At 36.5% G+C, this 17,578-nt stretch overlaps 1 protein-coding gene across 2 annotated transcripts in view; it reads left to right on the top strand.

The window, feature by feature from the left end:
• HP1BP3 (heterochromatin protein 1, binding protein 3) overlaps window positions 1-17,578 on the top strand; it is a 29,456-nt gene continuing 11,878 nt past the window's right edge. The window contains exons 1-7 of one of the 2 annotated variants that reach the window (XM_008590689.1): window positions 1-16; window positions 5,406-5,505; window positions 7,254-7,407; window positions 8,832-8,991; window positions 11,608-11,751; window positions 13,901-13,981; window positions 14,706-14,860. In XM_008590689.1, coding sequence (XP_008588911.1) covers window positions 5,424-5,505; window positions 7,254-7,407; window positions 8,832-8,991; window positions 11,608-11,751; window positions 13,901-13,981; window positions 14,706-14,860 — 776 coding nt within the window. In that variant the 5' untranslated portion in view covers window positions 1-16; window positions 5,406-5,423. Of the gene's footprint in view, window positions 17-4,240; window positions 4,965-5,405; window positions 5,506-7,253; window positions 7,408-8,831; window positions 8,992-11,607; window positions 11,752-13,900; window positions 13,982-14,705; window positions 14,861-17,578 lie in introns of those variants that run through there. The other variant, XM_008590683.1, reaches the window with a different exon arrangement.

The raw sequence follows: 17,578 nt of genomic DNA, 5'->3' as shown, positions 1-17,578 counted from the left end.
TACGGAGCTCCCAGTGGTGAGTGTGCGCCGCGCTGAGGTTCGCGGTCCGCCGCTTCTTGCGTCGCCGAGGCGGGCGCTGCCGCGTCCCTGCGGAACGGGAGCCCTGCGCTGTCACCGCGCTGAGCCCTCGCCTCAGCTCCTCGGTGTCCGCCGTCCTGAGCCTCCCCGGCCTTCATCTGGCCCCGCTCTCTCCCCCCAGTGTGTGCGCGTTCTCCACAGGGACCCTGTAGCGCTGCCTCTCGCTGCCTCGCCTCTTTGTCTCTTCGCTGCTCTCTGCCGAGCCCCTCTCAGCTTTCTGTGGTCGGGGGTGCCAGCTGTTGGCTTTGCTGCTGCTGCTGCTGCTGCTGCTGCTGCTGCGACGGCGGCCTTAAGCTTTCGTCTTCCCGTGCGGCATAAACCAGACCTTGTTACTCGCCGCACCTTCGACGGTGTGGCCTGAGGTAGAGCAGTGCTGCGGTAGGCCGTCAGAACGTTCCCTCTCTCGGTCTGAGCGTTGGTGAAGACATGGAGGCAGGAGTGGTGAAGGGAGAGCCCCAGAGCTGAGGTCTGACACCGAATTGACCACTGTCTGTGACTCCGGACAGTCACTTAACCCTTTTGAGGGAGGACTCTCTCCTGCCCAATCAGAGGATTAGACAGGGTGAACTGCCCTGCCCCTTCCGCGTGTAAATTCTCTCTCTGTTGTTGTGCTTCCTGACTTTCCATCGGAAAGTGAGAATCCAGTTAGAAATACGGCTAGGGAGTCACCTGAGACTTTTGGAGCAAGCTGTTTTGTCTTAGAGTGAGATTAAACATGACTAGTGTCATTTTGGAAGGAACTTTACTTTTGTTTAATCTGGCCTAGGCGTAAAGCTTATTAACTTTAAAAAATTTTATTAGTGTGATTTGCTTCAGAGTAGAAGTAACATTTTAGGTGTTTGTGGGGTTTCTTTGGCTTTGTTTTTAAGCTTACTTGGAAGATTAAGGGCCGGAACTTTGTGGAGGAAGTATACTGACTCTTCATGTATAGATGAAAGTCTTAATTCTAGCCAGTTAGATTGTGATTATCTTGAGAGGAGGGACCACGTAGTGTCCTTATCGTCTGTGCCCAGGGTAAACAGTACATGCTGATTTACTGAATGCGAAAGTGGAAAAAAAAAATGTTGTCAGCAGTTAAATTGCAGACGTGCTTTTTGTGACATGACCCATTAAATCTGAGTATAGTGAACGACTTCACGTTAGGAACAATTTGAGGTATTCAGTGCATAACTAATGACATTATTATGTATAATGTATTACATGTTTTATGATGAAATATGAAATAGTAGTACTTTCCCTAAAATGCGTATTATCAAAGACATCAATAAACTGAAATACATTGTTAAACTTCTACTTACTCTGTGGCTTTCTCTTGATATAGAGGGAATAAATAAATTCTGAGATTTTAGGCTTTTTACTTCTACAGTCCTTTCTTTATTGCCTGCATTAAAACAATTTAAACATTTCCCTTGACAAAAGCAAATCTTTGTGTTAATCTAACATTAAGTAAAATACAAACTGACCACAGGTGGACCACATATGCCACAGATAACTCATTATTTGGGGCACATGTAAGAACCCAGGTCAAAAACATAAGTTTCAATTATTCATTCTTTCATTTAACAGATATTCGATGAGCACCTGTTCTGTGCCTGGTATGGTCTTAGGCACCAAGTATGCAGCAGTGAACCAACTAAATGAGATCTAGCTGGGGGGCAAGTCAGGGAACAAGCGTGGCAGCCTAAAAAGTCTGATCATTCAGAAGTGCAGTAGCAAAACGGTTAGTTAGTAGGTACATGGTGATATTAAGGCAGTATGAATTAACTATCCATACAGTTTGGGGTTTTTTGTCTCTTTCTTTTTTTGCGGCTGGCTGGTACAGGGATCGAATCCCAGACCTTAGTGTTACCAGCACCACACTCTAAACAGCTGAGCTAACTGACCAGCCCTAGTTTTGTTAACTCTGTAATGAACGGTGGATTTATTAAATAATCCATTAACCCACCTATTATACAGAAAATACTACAGAGTGAAGTTTTAGAGTTCCACAACCTTTACTAAGGAAACTCAGAGCTGAGGCAAGCATTTCTTAATATTTTTCCTAAATAACTATGGGTTCTATCTTTTTTTAACGTTATTCAGATATACTAAATGAAGTAATAAGTACTGTCAGATGTCATTGTTCATTCAGCTTTTTTCAAAATAAATATTGAGTATCCACTATGTGTTGGATACTATTCTAGTAGGTGCAGGAGTGGATTAAAGTCTTAGTCCTTGTAGTGCTTTCATTGGGTGGGAGACACACGTAATGAAGAAATAAACAAACATTGAATTTCAGGTGGTGGTAAATATTATAAAGAAACCTGAAGAAGAATAAGAAAGATGGAAGGACTTTCTGAGGGGGTGATATTGAGCAGAAACCTGCTTTGAAGGGTCTAGGGAAAGAGTGTTCCAGTTTAAGAGACCAGTAAGTGCAAATACTCTGAGGCATGGAGCAGAGCACATTGCAAGGCCCAAAAGAATATCTATGTGTTTGGAGCCAAGAGAGGAGAGTGATAGGTATAGTAGTAGGAAGTGAGATTAATGAGAGGCGGTATTGGAAGTTTTAAGCAGGAGAATGTCAGGATCTTTTTTTTTTTTTTTGGTGGATGCAGCCAGGAAGATTGGCAAGCCAGTTGATCTCTAAGTTATTACAACCTGGGCATACTTCTTATCTGGCCTAATTTAAACTATCATTCTTGTCCTTAGTTTAATGATGTCTGATGTCTTTATGGGCTGTGAACCTGTCATTGCCCTGATTTTAATTTTAGTCAGTTTTATCATTTTGATACTGAGTATTTTCCTGTGCACCCACCCTCCTTTTTTAACCCATTTGTTTTAATTTTGAGTAATTCATGAATACAGAGTTGACTAGAAAGGTTTTGACACTTTTCAGTATTTTGTTTACAGGGAAGATATTTTTAAAAGATATGCCTATGAACAGGAACTCCTGAAGGTTTCGCTGACTTCCTGGTAGCATTTTCAACCTAGCTGGTGTTATTGTAGGTTAAGAAAGATAAATTCATTAGCAATATCACTTTACCAAGGATAATCTTATTGTGATATAGTTTCACTTCTATAGAGTGAGTTTGCATGTAAAAATATCAGCAGATTTGCTTAGTTTTTTGTTTGTTTTATTTTGTTTGCTGGCAGGGATCAAACCCCACATCTTGGTGTTATCAATGCTACACTAACCAACCAAGCTAAGCAGCCTAGTTTATTTTTTTTTTTTATTATAAGGAAAATATATTACTGTATGAGTGCTAGTTGGATGAATGAGCAAGTTTATATATTGAAATTATCCCAAGATAGATTTTTAGTTTTCACAAACCTCAATGATGCCCTTAAACCAATTTGGCCCTATTTTCACAGTTCAGAAAACAACTAATTTCATTCTGTATTTTATAATTTTTTGAAGTGAATTTCTACATGAGCCTTTTACATAGTTTTTGTAACAGTTAGTACTTTTAAGTATTCATGGATATTCCTAATTCACTATTGATAATAATTTTTAATGTATTATCATATCTTGAATTCTTTCAGCTGCCTTTCCTTACAGCTGATTGATGATTCACAAGTTTGGTATTGTGCTTGGTGTTCCCATGAAAAGATTTTCCCTATAAATGTGAAAGCATTCTCTATGTTTGAATTTCTTGGATTTATTTTATATATATATATTTTGGTGGTTGACCAGTACAGGGATCCAAACCTATGGATTTTGGTGTTGTAAGGCATGCTCTAACCAACTGAGCTAACCGGCCAGCCTTGGATTTATTTTAGTTGTAGATTGGGATTATTACCTGAGAAGTTGAAAGCGCTTGAATTCCTAGACAGGGTTAGAGCTTAATGTAGAGGTTGAATGACAAATCTGTCATCCCCCAACTCTTTGTTAATTGTTCATTAGCACAGAGGTCTAAACACTTAAATGATCATTTTCTTATATTGAGGAATTTTTATTATAAATTTTTATTGAGGAATTTTAGTTATTGAGTCCTAGATGAGATGGGAGGGGGTGGGTGTTAATGATCAGGTAAATTTGAGTGACTACATGGGTTTTGTCTTTGAATATTAATTATATTTCTTCTCTACTAATTTTGCTTACATTAAAAATATGACAAATAAGGTCTTGGAAGCATACTTGAATTCTCCTAGGTAATGGTCTAAATTTACTTCTCTGGGTCTGGAGGCACTTAGAATATAATGTTTTTCAGCAGTATTTTTGCCTTTGTATTTTCCATTAATAGAGAAAAAAATTAGTTCTTTAATGGAGATAGAGTTAAGATTACAATTAATTTTCCTGACTCCTTTGAGAACAATAACAACGAAAGCCTTCTCTCTCTAGTAAACTGATCTTTGACTAAACATTTGACTGAACTGTTCCTTAGTCTCCTTATTCTATCCTTCTAAGTTCCTGATGGTAGCAGGAGGGGATGGAGTTAGGTTCTGTATAAGCTTTCTTGTCCTTGTTGCCTTTGTTCATGCGGAAGGTGCAACAGCTGCTGTGGCTTATGCATTTGTCTTAGTTGCTGCTTTACATAGTCTATGTTTTGATGGTGGTTTATCTTTCCGAATAATAACTGACCAAGTCATCTGTCACTTAACTATAAGTTTTATAGTTATATTTTTTCCCTTTGGATGTATATTAAATTTAGACATTTTAGTTTAGTTCTGTTTCTGTTCATCTTCACACCAGGTCTTTTCTGTGCTTTAGGTTGAATCTTCACCACACTGAAACCATTAGGAAAAATCCTTGTGGTTAACAGCAGAGGCTTCAGAGTGTAACCTGTACTCGGGCCTAGAAATTATATTAAATGGCGACTGATACGTCTCAAGGTGAACTCGTCCATCCTAAGGCACTCCCACTTATAGTAGGAGCTCAGCTGATCCACGCGGACAAGTTAGGTGAGGTAGGGGCTGACGCATTCTTGAAGCTCACTCTTGGATCAGTCCCTGACTTCAGGCCCTGCTGGGTCCTTCTTGGTACATGTTCCTTCCCTTACTTTGGGGAGTCTAGGTTGTGAATCTGAAAAAAATCAAATAGATACAAAGTTCTTTTCATCTTCCCTTTCCCTTCAAATTCCCAAGGAAACCTCCAGTCTTCTAAATTTATTCCAAATAAAGTATAATTACTTATTTCCATTTGAAATTCTAGCTAAAATATTTTGAAAAGTATTTTTTTAAAGGTTGTATTTCACTTCAAAAAAGCTTGTTAAAAGTAATTTGCATCAGATCCTGGAGTCAACTTGAGGAATACTCCTACATCTTCTGACACCCAGTTAGGCCCCTTGAGAAGGAGAGAAAAGAAAATTTTTTTATGCATGTTTGATTATGGCCATCTCTTTTCTTAGAAGGTAGAAGATAGCACCATGCCAATTCGTCGAGCTGTGAATTCTACCCGGGAAACTCCTCCCAAAAGTAAGCTTGCTGAAGGGGAGGAAGAAAAGCCAGGTAAAGTAAAGCAGTGGTACAACTTAAAAAGGCAGAAGTTTTTACTGCAATTTGGAGTGTCACATAAATCCTTTTGAATTTAATTGCTCTTTTTTCATGGCAAAGTGTTTCAGGGGAACATTTAAAAAGAGAAGTGGTAGCTTTTGGTATGTCATTGCCAGACCATATGGGAAGAGTAATATTTCATATTTAAAGATTTTTAGAAGGTGAAAATGTCATGTCTCAATGTCTGTAGAGTGACTGAACCTCTATTAAGTCATAACTCTTAAGCAGTTATTCTTGAGAAAATATTGTGAAATTGAATTTATAGCTGTATTATTATAGTAAAACCCAGTAAATGGCTTTTAGTCTTTCATCCTTTTTTAGAATAAGGCAATATATAAATAAACATATGATTAATAGTAAATTCTTACCCATGCATCCAGTTAGGTCAAATGGTTGGTGCGAGGGGCTGTGAAAGATATACATCACGATGAAAAATACATCTTATTTTTTTTTCCCCCTTTAAAATTTTATTTTGTCAATATACAGTGTGGTGAAAAATACATCTTACTGTGGGAAACCTAAATGCAGTTATCTGTATCCCCAGATACCATTGTTATAATGAAGTTCTGACCCTAATACTTTGTGATCCTAAGCATTTGGAAAACACTTCCAGAAGCAGCAGAAAAGGCCAAAGGAGGACAGGAATCTCTCACTTAGTACAAATACTGGCCGACAGGCTTTTCCTAAAACATTTTATATAATCCTCATAATAACTCTGTGAGGTAAGGATACTGAGATTTGGAGATGTCAAAGAACTTGCCCTAAGATCATTGAGCTAGAAGGTTATAGACTGAATTTGAATCCAAGTGTGTCTGACTCTAAAACCTTAGTTTTGGCTGAACAGATATGGGAGTTTGGACCAGTCTGGTCTATGCAAGTCTAGTTGAAGAGCATAATCCAGGACAGGGTTTGTGAATGATAGTTGACTGTTCTAAAATTTATGGCTTATAATTTTAATTTCCTGAAAGACTAGAAAATCCTTTAAAATTGTATTTATGTAGTTTAGTTATAAAAAAGAAGTGACATTTTAAAAATTCTCTTTATTTGTTTATGTGAAGGCCACAGAAAAGTCCTCATCATTATTCTAGTAATGAGTTCACATAATTTAAATGATCAAAGTCTTTAAGCATATACTTTTATTCTTTGCCTAATTTTTGCCACTGGAGTACTTTTTTTTTTTTGAAGTTTCTTTGTAAACAGTGCCTGGGGTTCTGTGTTATATAGTAGCTGCTGAAAGAGACATGTTGTGAAGAAAAAGCACAAACAACTGCAGACCTCAGTGTTCTCCCTCTCATATTTTACCCTTGCCACCATCATTCCACTTGGAAAATATGTGCTCATTTTTTGTTACTTATTCTCTTTCTAAGATTTGTCCATTAAATTATAAAATGGCTAATTTCTTAATTACGGGTCTCGATATTGCAAAAGATTTGTTGTAAAACAATTTTCTCTCTCAGTGTAATTTCCTGGTCCATCTCCTTTTCTTACAAAATGGTCTGGATAAATAACTACTTGAATAGGCAAATTCAGTGACATAAAGAAATGAAAGAAAACTGTACTCAGTCATTTGTTGTTCATTTTAGAATTCACCTGTTAATTAGAACATTTGGCTGGTCTGTTTAATAAAATAAGCTTTAACTCTTTTGTTGACTCAAGCTCTAATACATCTACCTAATATAATTCTGCTAACCTGATTTTTTTAGAACCAGACATAAGTTCAGAGGAATCTGTCTCCACTGTAGAAGAACAAGAGAATGAAACTCCACCTGCAACATCTAGTGAGACAGAGCAACCAAAGGGGGAACCTGAGAATGAAGAGAAGGAAGAAAACAAGTCTTCTGAGGAAACCAAAAAGGAGTAAGAAGTTATGTCTTCTTGCTATTTATAGTTGAAGACTGTGTAAAAAGACTGTAGATCAGATTGTTTTATGATGTTGGTTTATGCCAGGTATTTCTGTTTGGATTTACTTTTAGAATTATCATTCGGAATAAGTTTATTTATGTTTTTGGATGACTTCGTTGTAGTAGTTAGCAAAACAATGGTTTTGAATAATCCAGAAGTCTTTTCTTTTTGGAATGTGTTTTTGTGGGAGTGTCTGCTATTTTAATTATTAACAAAATTTTAATGAGAATGAAGCATAACTATAAAAATCTGACCTGGAAGACAATTCACCATTTTATTCCCACCTCTGTGCCAAGAATGAGTTATTTTTATGTGCTTATGTTAGAAAGCAATAAGCTGTACTGAGGCATTGCTAGAGTGACCTAAAACCCTGTTTTTGTTTGATGAAGTATTCAATTGAAGATAACTGAGAATCTGAAAGCAAAACTTTCTTTTGATGATCTGTATCTGTTCAAGTGATGGCAATTCTTTTTTAATTAAAAATTTTTTTTTGCAGGAGAGCTGGTAGCATTCATCCAACTCTTCATAATTGGTCAGAACAGTTAGAAATTTCTTTTGAAATAAAAAAAAATAACTTAATAATAACTATACCTTCTAGGTGTTATCCTTAGTGAATCCTTTATCCCAGTTTCATAGCTATAAGTTAGATCTGTGGAATTTTTAGCAGCTATTCTGTATTTTTAAATGTTCTAGTGCATGTGTTAGGGGCATAGAGTGCCATTATTATTACTGAGAGTAAAATTTATATAATGCTTTATGGCTCTCAAAATTGTTTTGATAAACATAATATCATAAGTCTTGCACCACCTTGTGAAGGAGTTAGTACTACGTTAGTATTTTACAACTGAGGAGACTGAGACTCATATCACTTACCAAAATCATGTAGTTAATAAGTGTTGGAGCTAAAACTCATCTCACCCACAAGGAATCTGACAATGCACAAGCAGAAGTTAGAGAAAATTAAGAGTATGACTCATGGAACGTGTATGCCATGTCCTAAGTCATGGCTGCTTTCATGGCACTGTTAAGGGTGTCAGTGGGTTGACATTGAGTTCTTTCCACCATATCAAATTCCATCTGTTATAGTTGTTACTAGTATACATTTTAAATTCTCATTTCTTTTGGGTACTGGGCCTTCTTACTAGTGCTAATTGGTGTGACTCCTCTCTCCTGTACTTAAGAGAAAACATCTTTTTAGTTCATTTATAGTATCATCCAGAGTTTTAAAAATGTTTTATTTTGTAAAATTTTGCTTATTGTACATATCACCTTAGTGTATAAATAAATTGAAAAATTAATTTTTATCCCTCTGGTCTTTTTGATTTTATACTTCTCTCTGGAAAGTTTATCTTGAATAATAACAATTCTTTGTTTTAAAGTGAAAAAGATCAGTCTAAAGAAAAGGAGAAGAAAGTGAAAAAAACAATACCTTCCTGGGCTACCCTTTCTGCCAGCCAGCTAGCCAAGGCCCAGAAACAAACACCGATGGCTTCCTCCCCACGTCCCAAGATGGATGCAATTCTTACTGAGGCCATTAAGGCAAGTTTTTATTTCAAGCAGTTCATCTTAGATTACTCTGTTCATCTTTTGCTTATTTAAAGGTGGCATTCTTCAGAAAACTTGGTCTGTTTCCTAAAGGAGATTTAAATAGAAGAAAGCCATTGTGAGGTTTATGTTTTTCTAACATAATCACATTTGGTGAGCACGGTTGTTTTTCTTTTTAATTCATATTTTACTATGGCAAGTATTTTTAACTTTAGAATATTTTTTACTCAGTTAATTGATTAAGTACTACAGTTTTTATTTGAAGCCTGAAAATGTTAATTCACTCAACAAACATTTAAGGACTACCTTATCTGTGTCAGGCAACTCTGCTAGTGATACAATGTAGAGAGACAAGCAGGGTATTTGCCTGTATAACATCTAATTGTGACTCTAACTCAATAACATTGAGAATTTTTGTTAAAATATATTTAGATCTGTTAGTAAAGCTGAATGTCCAGTATTGGTATTGGTTATCTTTCACTCCTGAACTAAGAAACCCTCTTATAAATCCACTGCTTTGCTTCATCTTCTAGCCATTCCAAAATGCTTGCAAAAATTATCCTCCTTACATTGCTTTATTTATTTATTTATTTATTGTCTTTTTCATGACCGGTAAGGGGATCGCAACCCTTGGTGTGGTGTCACCCACACCGCGCTCAGCCAGTGAGCGAACCGGCCATTCCTATATAGGATCCGAACCTGCGGTAGGAGCATCGCTGCGCTCCCAGCGCCGCCCTCTCCCGAGTGTGCCACAGGGCCGGCCCCTTACATTGCTTTATGACTTTGCTATAATCCATTGAGTTTCTTTAGCTTATGTGATCGTCAGATGTAGTTTTCTTTTTTGTTTTGGCGGCTGGCCTGTACAGGGATCCAAACCCTTGACCTTGGTATTGTAACGCTGCGCTATAGCCAACTGAACTAATCCGCCAGCCGCAGTTTTATTATTTTAATCTTTTAAGGTTTTCTTCTAATCTGACAGTACCTTTACTGTATAAGTCTTACTTAATTTTGCCTTATTTCATGTTATCAGATGATAAAGAGGACTTAAATCACATCCCTCATTTTCAGGGACCCTGTTGCTAGAGTCAGGACTGGGGTGTGAGATTATTTTAACCAAAGTTGGTATACATAAGGAGCAGCAGCCTGGTTGTCATTCTCAGAATTGGAGAATGTAGCACTGATACATAAACTGGAAAAGAGTTTGCCTTCAGGCCTCTCTCTTCTCTTCTTCAAGACTTCTTATGCTCTCACCTCATTAAGAAAACTTTCTTGGTCTAGATAGCTTTGCCATAGTAAGATATTTATCTTGTGTAGGCTTTCTTCTAGGATTTCACTTCATGACCATTCAGCCTGGGTTTGAAGGATGGAGAAGGGACTGAAAGTTTAAAATATTGAAATAAAATTTTAAAACAATATAAATTTGGCCTAAAGAATGGTTTGAAATGATTGTGTGTATTCGTACAAATAATATGTATATACGTCATGTATATTCCATGCAATATAACAAATCATGATTTCAGACCACCGATACCATTTTCTGTATCAAACCAGAGTCCTGATGACTACTTCCATCTCATTGTCAGTTTGGTGAAGCAGGGGAATATTTGTTTTAGCATTAGAGAGTTCTTTTCTGCTTAGTTTTCTTTGCTTGGTGTTTTCTTATAAGGTCAGGAAATAAACTTCAGTAGGTTGTTAATAGTTCAAAGACTTGAATTAGGTGACCCATATTAACCCAACTTGTTTTGTATTGTACAGTTTTTTCTGGTTCATCTACCTGTGAGTTACGTTGTTGTCAGAATATAACATTCAACCAAGTCCTTATCCAATGGGAGTGAATAAGTGCTATGTTCAGTTTTAGACAATGGCAACACAAAATTGGTGGACTAGTCCATTAGATAAATAACAGATGCTACTTCTGTGTGCTTCAAACTATAAGGCATGTGAAAAATATTTGCTACCTTTGTGACATATGAGATACTTAATTCTTCCATGGACATTAGTCAAATGGAGTCTAGATAAATAGGATGAAAATGGAAGAGGGCACTTTAAATTCCAATAGAATGCATCCGTTGTTACTGAAAACTACCCTTAAGATTTTGCCTTCTGTAAACCCATTTTTATGCCATTGGTTCAGATGATCTTTGCTGCTTCTCTCTGCTGAGATTCATACAAAGCCTGCAGAGAAATATTGGTCTTGGTATGCCAAAACTCATTCTTTAAAACGGCCAGATCTGTGATCTTATAAGCAATAGAAATGTTCTGCTTTCTTCATTTTGATGCTAAAGATCTGTCTTCTAAATATAGAATAGAAGTAAAATGGAAAGAGGTTCTTCATTAGCACACAGTGTTGTTCTTTCATTGTATGATCTCTTTGGCTGTTTTGAACAATTTAAAATTGTTGCAGAAATATTTAGTAATTCTGTATTTTTCCACAGCTATTGTGAACTGAAGTTACCTGAAGTACTGTTTATTCTTCCCTGCCATGTTTATCATTCATTATCAATTTCACTTCCATAATAATTTATTTTGAAAATATGTGTCAGGTTCTTTGTCTAATTTTTAAAAAACTAATTTAAAATATGTGTATGGTTTGATAAATGTGTTTTCTAGGCTTGCTTCCAGAAGAGTGGTGCATCAGTGGTTGCTATTCGAAAATATATCATCCATAAGTATCCTTCTTTGGAGCTGGAGAGAAGGGGCTATCTCCTTAAACAAGCACTGAAAAGAGAATTAAATAGAGGAGTCATCAAACAGGTATTACACAGTTGTTGGACATAAGATTATTTGCTTATTATTAAGTCCATATTTAGTAAAATTTAGTCTTTTTAAGGCTTTTTGTTAAAAAATAAATTACGAGATGATGAAATACTTAAGCTTGACCTAGTTTTATTATCTGAGGGTAGGTTTCAAAAACAGTGTTGCCAGTTGCTTTTACAGTTAAATATCCCTCTAGAGAGCAGAAGCAATAAAATAGTACTCCTAATTGGATTTTCTTTAGAGGCTGTTTGTGCTTGGAATCATGTAGCACTGAAGATGAGAAGTAGAGTTATGAAATCCTTCTATTGCGATACAAAGAGGGTAATTAACTCGTCTTAGGTTTGTTAGGTTTTTTTTTTTTAAAGATGACCGGTAAGGGGATCTTAACCCTTGACTTGGTGTTGTCAGCACCATGCTCTCCCAAGTGAGCTAACCAGCCATCCCTATATAGGGATCTGAACCCGAACCCGTGGCCTTGGTGTTATCAGCACCACACTCTCCTAAGTGAGCCATGGGTCGGCCCCCAGGTTTGTTAGCTTTAAAGCCTGACTTATGTGACTAGATTTGTTACCATTATAAATTAGCTTTGTAAGTAAGTTTACCTTAACTGATTAGTATCTAAACTACTAAAGCCTGTTAGTGTCAGGGAAGCCTGAGTGAATTGAGATTAGTACTAGAACCAATATTGATTTCAGGCATTAAATCCATGTTACCTTGCATAGTACATTGAAGCATTTCTTAGAATCATAAAAATCTAAAGCTAGGGGCTGGCCCGTGGCTCACTTGGGAGAGTGCGGTGCTGATAACACCAAGGCTGCGGGTTCGGATCCCATATAGGGATGGCCGGTTGGCTCACTGGGTGAGTGTGGTGCTGACAACACCAAGTCAAGGGTTACGATCCCCTTACCGGTCATCTTTAAAAAAAAAAAAAATCTAAAGCTAGAATGAATTTTATCTTATCTAACTCTCTTCAGAGGTCTAGAGTGATAAAATAACTACCAAGTTCCCATGGTAGTGGCAGAAATAGTTCTAAGAACCTAACTTACCACATTCCCAGAGTCCTGTTGCCTTTTTTCTATACCTTTCTGCACAGTTTGATTACTATAGAATTCTGTGCCACAGGCATTTAAGCCCTGCTTAGGAACTTTCAACAAATACTTAATTCCATAAATGTATACTGAGTGCCTTCTGTGTTGCTACACAGGTGCTTAGGACTCCATCAGTGAATAAAACAGATTACTGTTGTGTGGAGCTTACAGTCTAGCTTTCTCAAAATGTTGTAAAACTGATATTTAAATGGCGTTTAAAGTGATCATGGATTAAATGGTGTCTTACCTAGCCAGTATATTTATTACAGCCAAAGACCCATCCTTAACATAGTACATGTCAGCACAGCTTATGGGCTGGCTCATGTTTTTCTTTATGAAAATTTAGTTTGTGACTAATTCTTGCCTCCATAGGCTGACCCTCAGTTTGATGCTTAAACAACACTTAATAGGCTAAATGCATTTCAGCTTGATTGCTGCATTGACAGCAGTGTAGGTACAGCTGACGTGTGGAAGACTGGTTGCTGTGAATCAACTTTAAAGTTCTATGAAAGTGCTTTGTAAACTATGGAAATATGTGGTAAGACTTATACATACCATCATGTACAATGTTTTAAAAAGTTATTAGATAATCTTTCCCGTGAGAGGTGATAATCTGTAATTATCACTAGTTAGCCTGAGACCAACTAGTCTCTAAACTTTTGCCAGAGAGCTCTCTTCCTTCCAAGACAGTGAGGAATTTTCTCATTTTCTGTAAGAGATTGTATCCCTTCCTTTCATGGGACATTTTTGATTTTTTTTAAAGCTTTAGTAAACTATTTAACCTGGTATCACAATAACATTCTTCCTCAGTTTTGTCAGTGAGGAAACAAAAGCTCAGAAGGTTAACTGGGTTGTCCAATATTGAATGGCTAGATTGTATCATAAATAGGATTATATCTCAAGTCTTTTGACTTCTCATCCATTGTTGTTTTTTTCTCTGAAGAGTTAAACAGCACTTTACATTAGCTCTTACATCACCATGTCCTGTAATTCCCTTAGTCTAGTACAAAGTTATAGATATGAATACTAGAATGATTTAAAATAAAAATTTATTTTAGGTAAAAGGAAAAGGTGCTTCTGGAAGTTTTGTTGTGGTCCAGAAATCAACAAAAACACCTCAGAAATCCAGAAACAGAAAGGTAAGAAGTCTATACCACAGTTTCATTAAGCACTGTAACATTTCTTGAGTGTGTACTCTGTACCTGACACTTTGAAAAGTGCTGCCTTTCTATTAAGGCCCAGAGTTATAAGTAATTTGTTTTAAGAAATTTTTTGTCCAGCTAATGAATAGAATAGCTAAGGTGCAAGTCCCAAGCACTCCAGTTAAGCCTGTGGTCTTAACTGCCTTATTTATGGGTAGCTGTATGAATAATTCTTTTTCTGAAATATCTTTAAACTAGAGGAGGTGTACAAGTACATTTTTACCTAGTACTAGACCCAAAAACTATGCCAAGAGCCAATTTTTCTTCTCTCTTTTTAAAAAATACTAACACTCCCCTGCAAATGAATAATTTCATTTACGTAAAGTATTTCTGCAATAATAAGGTAAGATATCTAGTATTTCATCTATGTCAGCAATTGAAATCATGAATATTAGACCTTTAAACAAAGTATACCATTCCTTTTGACTTTTATATGTATTTTTAACTCAATCTGAAATTTTTATCTGAAAGAAATTGCCACACAAGTGACATTATGCCACTGTGTTATGATTTATTTGAATGTGGAAAAAAAGCGATACTTTTCCTTTTGCTAGATGGTTTGGCAGTCAGCTGGGGAAAGCCCTTGAATTGTTATGTAGAAGCATTTGAACAGAAAGCTCTATATTCTGTAATGATTGTAATTTTTGATATTATATTTCAGAAGAGGAGCTCTGCAGTGGATCCAGAACCACAAGTAAAATTGGAGGATGTCCTCCCACTGGCCTTCACTCGCCTTTGTGAACCTAAAGAAGCTTCCTATAGTCTCATCAGGAAATATGTGTCTCAATACTATCCTAAGCTTAGAGTGGACATCAGGTATGAGGCATTGGCCTGGATCTTAAAACATGGCATGTTATTCCCTTAGCCCCTTTTTCATGAGAAAGGAGATAACTTATCCAAGAAGGATTACTTTTACCTAAGCTAGAAATAAAATCTTTTATTGTGGGTTGTATTTTTTGGCCCAATTAGTTTTTCTTTTCATATCTCCATATGTCATTTTCTTTTTGAAACCCAAACCACACATTCTTTTATAAGATCCTGACAAAGTAACTTTTTTTATATTGTCAGCTGTTAGAATATTTAATACTGAACTCTCTGTCCTCTTAAATACTCATTTTTTAGAGTTATAACTGAGAACATAAGAGAATTCAGGCTTCAATAATACTTAACGTCTACGCAGAAATAGCATAATATCTTCATCATTTAAACATGTAATGTAAAATCCTGAAATAATTTTGATAGTAACTCATTTGTTAAAATTGCCACTTAGCATCTGGACTGATCATTTAGATTGTCACATTTGCTCAGTTGTGGATTCATGGAGACATTAATTTGTTTAAATTTGTGATTCACAGAATCACATTTTGAGTTTTGAATGTGTTTTTATGAGATCTTTGTTGTGATGCCTTTTGGAAAATTGTATTTAACCTAGAGTTCTTTCCATGGAGGATTACTAAATTGAATGCACTTTGTCCTGATAGTTTAGTACTGGTATTTACTTGGCATTACTGAGGCATACAATTAGAATTGCTGAGGTTTCAGAAGCCCCATTTTCAGAAAATCACTTGGTGGTCTTCAAAGTGTCTAATAAAATAGTGCAAAAGAAAAGAGAATCACAGAAGTAGGAAATTTGAAATTAATATCCTGATGCTGTTATGCTTCTTATGTTCTGAGTATGGTAGTAGTATGCAGAGAAAACTGGATAAGAAATGCACTGTTTGGTGTATTTAAAAATGGAAACATGTTCATTTTTATCTGCCTTTATTCTCTACTTTTTGATGACTGGAGACTATCCTTCCCCATTTTTTTCTTTCCTTATGGTTCTACTCTTTAAGATAATGTGGTGTTACTGGTGTAACTTTGCTCCATGTCTAGTCTTTTGAAACATTTTCTGTCACCATCTGATGTTGAAACAATATTTGCCTGATAGTAATAGATGAGTTGTTGACCCAAAAATGCTAATGAACCTGAAGACCTTTTCCCATGATCTTTTTTTTTTTAATGGTAATTTTTTCCTTTGAAACTTTTTTTCTTTACTTATGTGAAACTATTGATTTTCTCTATTTCTGATTATAGTGGAGTCTTGTCGTATACACATTTAACATGAAAATTTAGCCATTCTTGCTTGGCAAAACAAAAGAGTGAGAAAAATACTTTTTTGAAGTATTAGTTGTAAATACTTGCTGTCTGTAATATCTTACCTCCCACTCTCTTTTTGGTGATTTGCCATGATCTTGGTGTTACAAGGCTGTGCTCTAATCATCTGAGCTAACCAGCCAGCCCTCTACTCTCTCTTAAACCTATTGTTAGTCATACTTTATCCCTACTGCTTTATCTTCCTGTCAGCTTCACCAGTGACCGCATTACAAGTCTCACTGTTCATAGTCCTTAGCTCACCAGCATTTGACACACTTGTTGATTCCTATGTGCTTGAAACATTTTATTGACTTTCCTTCCACTCTCCTGATTTTACTCCAGCCTTACTATATACTTCCTTTCTCAATCTAAGGGTTTCTGGTTTGTCGCTTAATGTAAGAATGCCCCCAGGGTTATACCTGATGGCTTTTGTCTTTTTTGTCCACACTTGGTAATTTCTTCCATTTACAAGGCTTTAAATAGCACTTATACACTATTAATTTACAAATTTATGAATCTAGCCCATACCTCCCTCCTAACTCGATTCATTTTTATAGATACCTACTTGACATCACCACTTACATATCTAACTTAAATGTTCAGAACTGATCTTTTGATCCACCCACCCCCAAAAAAGCCCTGTACCTCCCATATCATCTCCACCTCAGTTAATGATAACATCTTTCCGGTTGCTGGAGCCAAAAACCCTGGCTTTGTACTGGTCTCTTCTCTTTATCACCCACCTGCATCTGATCTCTAAGCAATTACTTTGTCTTTAAAATACATCAGTAAACAGGCTACTTCTCATTATCTCCACTATTACCACTCTCTTCCAGGCCACCATCATCTCTCACCTGAATTAGAGCAGTAACTTCCTAATTGCTTTTTTCATGTTCCCCTTCAGTATGTTCTTAACATTACAGTTAACAATGTAAGATAATATCACCTTTCTACTCAAACCCTCCAGTGGCTTCCCATCTGCCTCACAGTTAAAGCCAGAGTCTTTAAAATGATTTACATGGCACTATACTTCTGTTGCATCTCTGACCTAATTTACTACTCTTCCCTCCCTCATCTGCCTCATACTCTTTATATTTCCTATCCCCTTTGCCTGAATGGTTTTTCCCCGGAATCCACTTTGCTGATTCCTTTACTTTCTTCAAGTTTTTACTCTAATGTCATCACCATAGGCCTGCCTTGACTGCTTTATCATCATCATTATTATTATTATTATTATTATTGTCATTATTATTTTGACTTACAGGCAACAGAAATTTATTTCTAACAGTTCTAGAGACTGGAAGTCTGACGTCAGGGTGCCAGCATGATTGGGTTCTCTGTGGACTCTCTTCCAGATTGTAGAGTGCCACCTTCTCATTATATCCTCATGTGGTGGAA

The sequence above is a fragment of the Galeopterus variegatus genome, unplaced genomic scaffold, assembly GCF_000696425.1.
Source record: "Galeopterus variegatus unplaced genomic scaffold, G_variegatus-3.0.2 Scaffold142, whole genome shotgun sequence".
Taxonomy (NCBI): Eukaryota; Metazoa; Chordata; class Mammalia; order Dermoptera; family Cynocephalidae; genus Galeopterus; species Galeopterus variegatus.
Note: the sequence above shows the minus strand (reverse complement) of the source record. Positions and strands in the feature narration are given on the sequence as shown.